At 53.3% G+C, this 5977-nt stretch overlaps 1 protein-coding gene across 1 annotated transcript in view; it reads right to left on the reverse strand.

The window, feature by feature from the left end:
- The window catches only part of LOC103609740 (ATP-binding cassette sub-family C member 8-like), a gene marked incomplete at its 3' end in the record, with an annotated part of 15824 nt that extends 9932 nt beyond the window's left edge, over nucleotides 1-5892 (reverse strand). The window contains exons 1-2 of the mRNA XM_008594027.1: nucleotides 5742-5892; nucleotides 5385-5616 (exon numbers count right to left, since the gene is read on the reverse strand). Of these exons, the coding sequence (XP_008592249.1) occupies nucleotides 5385-5616; nucleotides 5742-5892 (383 nt within the window). The remainder of the gene's footprint in view (nucleotides 1-5384; nucleotides 5617-5741) is intronic.
- Between the last annotated feature and the right edge of the window lie 85 nt (nucleotides 5893-5977).

Here is a 5977-nt window from a genome sequence, read left to right on the forward strand (position 1 = left end):
AAAAAAAAAAAAAAAAAAAAAAAGCGATAGTGACGCCCAAGTCGCTGTGTGAACTTACAAACTGCAACATGTTGATAATTCTGCGGTCATCTTTTTGTGTAGTATCAATAAACACTTTATTGAAAAAATATTGATAGCTCAGTGGATGATGAAGTTTTTCCAGCTCACTCTCCTACAAATTTATTTATCGTCATCAAATCGTGTCCTCTCAGCAACTCCGTTTTCCATCCGTGTACCTGAGACAGCTTCGTCTCTTTCGGCAGATGTAGGATCTCAGATAATTTTTGGTAACTTTTGAGAGGGCTCGTTCGGCTGACGCAGCTGTGACTGGAGCTGTTGAACTTTTTTACAGGCTGTGATAACATTGGGATAAATGTCTCACAAATTATCTCAAAATTAAATGTTAGCACATCTAGACCTGGTGATTCTCATGGCAAAAAAAAAATTGTAAAAAGATTTAATTCCTCAGACAAATCAGTTTCACATTGAGTCTGAGTTTAATTTTGTTAATAAACTTTATTTTTTAGAATAATTTTAGATTTACAGAAAGTCTTTTTTTTCCCCACAGAAGCTTTGTGTCCTTTTCTCTATTTTTTAAAGACTGTTTTGAAGGCAACAGGAAATTTCAAAGACAGTTCCCATGTATCCGGCAGCCACTTTTCCTATTAACATTCTGTTAGCGTCAGTGTGGGACATTGGTCACAATTAACGAACTAATATTGGTACGTTATTATTAAGCAAAGTCCATCCTTTTTTCATATTTCATTCATACTTACCTGACTTCCCTGTCCTGTCCCAGGATCCCACCTGACATTTAGTCACCCTGTCCCTTCAGGCTCCTCTTGGCTGTGACCGTTCCTCACTTTCCTTGCTTTTGATGACCCGGGTGGTCTGAGGAGGACACTTGGATATTTCCCAGAACGCCCCTCGGTGAGGAGTCGTCTGGTGGTTTCTCACGGTCACCCGGGGGCTGCAGGTTGGGAGCAGGACCACAGAGGATGTGCCTCCTCACGTCCCACAAGGGTACCTGCTACCAACACGGTCACCGCAGTTGACGGTGACCTTGATCGCCTGGCTGAGGTCGTGTTAGGCTTCACTGCTGTCGAGACGTTTGTACCTTTCCCTGCTTCCCTGTCGCACACCTGGGAGGAAGTCACAGTGTGTCCGCACTTCAGCAGCTGAGGGCTGAGCCCGCCTCCTGGAGGATGGAGCATCTACACGGATTATCTGCAGTTTTTCTGCACAGGAGATTTGCCCATCCTCTCCCATGCATTTATTTATTTATATCAGTTCAGGTTCATGCATATTTAGACATTTAGTTTATACTTTGGGTTAAAATCCAATACGACCTTGTTGATTTATTTATTACCCCAATAGTTCCATCTGTGGCCTCTGGGAGGCTCCCGGTGGCCCCTATGTCTCTGTGACATGCCCCAACCACTGTGGTGGTTTTTTCCTGTTTTCGTTTTTACGCGCTTCTTTATTCTCTGGCACTACGAGGTGTTCCAGGCTCATTTGTCGTGTTCTGCCTCAGGCCTGGAGTCGGTCCTGTCTTAAAGGATTCCTGGTGCTTTTATGGGAGCGTGGTCTTAGAAACCAAGATTTGGGGGCTGGCTGTGCTCCCTGCAACTGGGGTGTCACCACGTCTAGGCCCTTTCAGCTGACAGAGTGACAGGCTGTGTGTGTCCTCACCTGTGTGCATAGCACCGTCTGAGTGTTCCTGTGTGTGTCCATCTGTGTCTGTGAGCCTGATTCGTCACGACGATTCCAGCTCCAATCCATCTCTGCAGGAATCGTTCTAACCTCCCCACTTGCTTTTCTGTAAGTTCCTACGTCCAACGTGAGAAGCCTGGCTTTCCCCCGGGCGGGATGATGCTCTGGAAGAGTCTTTCCCCTGGAGAGTGGGCCTTTGTGAGGGCGAAGGCTCGGGGCCTGTTCCTCAGTGATTACTCTCCCCCTCCCCCAGCAGAGCCACAGGGATGTTTCTCAGACCTGATGTGGTTCCTGGAGGTAAAGCCCATGAACGTGTGGGCCCCTAAGACGGCTCCCCCAGGATTCTCTCACTCTCAAGGTAGCAGCCTCCAGCAAGAGGTCAAAATCGCCATTCAGCGTCTCCACCAGTCCATGGCTCCCACGGCTTCTGCTCCAGGTGAGCCAACCTCGGCCACGCCTCTCCGGACTCACCTGTCTCCCCTGATTTTGCCTTCCCAGTTTGCCCTGCAACCTCCTTTCTCTAACAGGTGCAAGAAAAGTCACTGATTTCCAGTTTTTTCAGTTTCCTCTTGTCGTAGGAACAGAAGTGATGACGTCCAAGCTCTCTGCATGTCAGAGCTCGGAATTCGATTGTTTTCTTATTTAAGATGATTATTTTTAAGAGCAGTTATAGGCTCACAGACAAATCGGACAGAAAGTACAGAGTGCCCCGTGTACCCCCGTCCCCACACAGAGCGGCACATGCGTCTCAGTTGAGAACCTGCACTGGCATGTCATTGTCCCCCAAGGTCTGCAGTTCACAGCGGGCTTCCCTCTCGGCTCAGAACTTAATGTTAAACGTGAATCTATGGGAGGGCATATTAATGTTTCCTCTGATATTTCCCCAAAGTAATGGAGGTTGTACAAGAGGCTGAAAGTGGCTTCACGATTCAGATGGCCCGTTGACGCACACTGTTCCCTGCACCTTCAATTACAAATGAAAATTACTTTAAAAACTGTCTTACTCGTTAACAAGCGGTTCATCTGAAGCTCCTCATGAAAGCAGCATTCTTTTTCATCAAATCTGACATTCTTCAAATCTAATTTGTATTTCTGAGCTTGTCCTGTGGGTATTTGCTTTTCAACGTTGCAGAGGTTTTCAAAACCAGAGATTCTAAAGTCCTTGGAGAATTCTAATAACTCCCCGGTGTGCCTCATCAGAATGTCCACACATACAGTTTTATTCCACAACACCTTACTGATGCTCGGGCTGGAACGTTAACAGTTAGCAGATGTCGGGGGCAGGCTCTGGAGACAGACAGACAAGCCAGCCTCCCCCTGGGCCTGGCGCTTCCCGCACATGGAGCCTCCTCTCTTTGTGGGCTGTGGCTGCGGAGCCATGTTGCCAACACCTCTTGGGGCCCAGGGCCCAGCCCCAGCTACCCCATGGGTGCCCTGGACTGCTCCTGGGTGGATGTGTGGCCCCCATCAGCCCTGGTAGTGTGCATGCCCCACTGTCCCATCGGACTTCACCTACGAAACTCAAGGTCAAGGATAAGGTCAGTAAAGGTTGCAAGTCAGTGACGGCAGGGCACTAAGCCTCTGAGCACAGGGCCCCATGTGGCTGCGGGGCCTGCGTTCTCACGAGCCAGCCCTGGGTGCACAAGAGCCTTCCCCCGGGGGCACGTGGCATCAGAGCGGCAAGAAGAGCAGGAAATACCACAGAGGCCCTGCTGCTAAGGCTGGGGCAGCCCACGGAGCCTCCGTGACCCTCCTCCAGTATCTCCTAAGCTGCAAGGAGTAGAAGCCAAAATTTTAATTCCAGGTTCCGGGTGTGAATTTGGTCCTGCCAATTAAATACCTTTGCCTGAGATCTGGAAGGCGAAGGCAGGCAGAGGGCTCTGCCCACCTGTCTGCTGTTCCTGTTGAGGGGCGCTGTGCGGCTGGGGACCCCGCTGCTCCAGGTTGTCAGTGTTCACCTCCCTGTTTCCCAGGTGAGAGGCCCGAGTGGACCACGTCACCCACCGGTGGACGCTGAAGGGTGGCCATGGCAGAGGCGGCCTCAGCAGCTGCAGTGGCTCCCAGCCCCTGGACTGTGTCATAGCAGGTACCGGATCAGGATCCTGTGACAACCTCGGAGGCCAGAGGTCCCCAAGGGGCCTGCCTGTGGTCCTCTGGAGCACTTCCTTGGAGGTCCAGCCTGTGGAGCTGCCACAGATGTGCAAGCACCTGACTTCTGTGTGGAGTTCCTGTGACTCACCCCATCTGTGCAGCTGTTGGTGGCTGCTGTGACTGACTCCCAGCTTGCATGGGTCTCCTGCGGCTGCCATAACAAAGGACCACAGGCTGGCTGGTACAGACAGCAGCAGTGCACTCCCTCACGGCCCTAGAGGCGGAGGCCTGAGGCCAGGCCCCTCCGCAGGCTGTGAGGAGACCCTGTCCCGTCCCGCTCTGCTGCCAGGGTCTTCACTGCAGCTTGAACTGTAGAAGCATCACCCTGATCTGAGCCCCCGGCACCACATGGCATCCTCCGTGGGTGTGTCTGCCTGAATTGCCCACTTTATATGGACACCAGTCATATAGGTTAGGGTCCACCCCAGTGACCTCATTTAATTTGTTGGCCTCTGTAAAGACCCTATTTCCAAATAAGGTCACGTTCTAAGATACTGGGGGTTGGGACTCCGACATACGAATTGGGAAGGACACGATTTGACTCCTGGTGCTGCCTTTGTGGCTTACGTTCAGCATCGAGAGACGTCGTGTTAAAATCACGTCCTCCTGCCACAGTCTTTCCAAGAGGCCCCATGACATTCAGGACAAGACTCGGAAACTCGTGGGCTCTTCCTCTGGTTTCCTCCACGCACTGAGGCTCTTCTGATGCTTCTGTCCCGCCTGAAATGCCGCCCACCTCTTAATGCATGGACGCCCCCCTATCCTTCCGCTGAAGTGCTAGGGTCCCCGATGCCCCCTACTCTCCCACAGGAGGGCGGTGCCACTGCGGCTGCCCCTGCGGGCGGTCCACATGTTAGACGGGGAGCTTGGCTTTCTGCTGCACAAGGGGCACAGAGCAGCAGCCGTTCTGTACATAGAGGCAGGACTATGGCGTGAGAGACAAGGGCACAGAGCAGCAGCCGTTCTGTACATAGAGGCAGGACTATGGCGTGAGAGACAAGGGCACAGAGCAGCAGCCGTTCTGTACATAGAGGCAGGACTATGGCGTGAGAGATGCCGAGGATAGAGAAAGTGAAACAGGCTGGGTGGGGGTGGCGCAGGGAGACGACACTTCAGGGAATGAGAGGGGAGGGAGGGAAAGAACCACAGGAGGATGAGCTCGGTGCTTAGCTACTGCCTTTATTTAGAGGGTCTGGGGCCGGATCGTGCTATGCAGAGAGCCAGAGAGAGCAGGGCTTGTCAGACTCTGGGGCAGCTTTCAGGGTCCAGCAGGTATGTGCTGCCTCCTCAGCCTCTGTGGGCAGCTTACATGTTAAATCAGGGGAAACCAGGGAGGGGAAATCGGGGATAAAATGTGGACAATGAGCCGGAAGAAGTGTCCAGTCAGTAAGAAGCCATCCCTGCGTCCTGTCCTTTTGAGGCCGTGTTTCAGAAGCTCTTGTTTGGAGAAGATGAAGTCAGTGATGAACACGGAAGCCCCCAGGGAGCCCCAGAGCAAGGAGGTGGGACAGCTCGGGCACCTTTGCCAGTACCAGCCATCTGAGGTCTGTGGCCAGAGCCTCAGATCTTCTACTGGCAGCACACAGGGACACAGCAGCTGGACTGGGAGCAGCAGGGCTTGCAGCAGCTGGACTGGGAGCACACAGGGACACAGCAGCTGGACTGGGAGCAGCAGGGCTTGCAGCAGCTGGACTGGGAGCACACAGGGACACAGCAGCTGGACTGGGAGCAGCAGGGCTTGCAGCAGCTGGACTGGGAGCACACAGGGACACAGCAGCTGGACTGGGAGCAGCAGGGCTTGCAGCAGCTGGACTGGGAACAGCAGGTCTTGCAGCAGCTGGACTGGGAGCAGCCACAAGAGCCACAGCCCCCTTTGCCACAGCTGGAGCAGGAACAGACTGGCACACAGCAGCACACGGGCTTGCAGCAGCAGACGGGCACACAGCAGCTGGAGCCGCAGCCCCCACAGCTGGAGCCACAGCCTCCACAGCTGGAGCCGCAGCCTCCGGAACATCCACAGCAGCCCATGGTTCTGGTGGTTGAGGGTGGAGCGGGTCTGAGGAGGAGGTGGAGAAGGAGATGTTCAAGTGTGGAGCCTCCTGGGCCTGGGCCC

The sequence above is a fragment of the Galeopterus variegatus genome, unplaced genomic scaffold (assembly GCF_000696425.1).
Source record: "Galeopterus variegatus unplaced genomic scaffold, G_variegatus-3.0.2 Scaffold10034, whole genome shotgun sequence".
Lineage (NCBI taxonomy): Eukaryota > Metazoa > Chordata > Mammalia > Dermoptera > Cynocephalidae > Galeopterus > Galeopterus variegatus.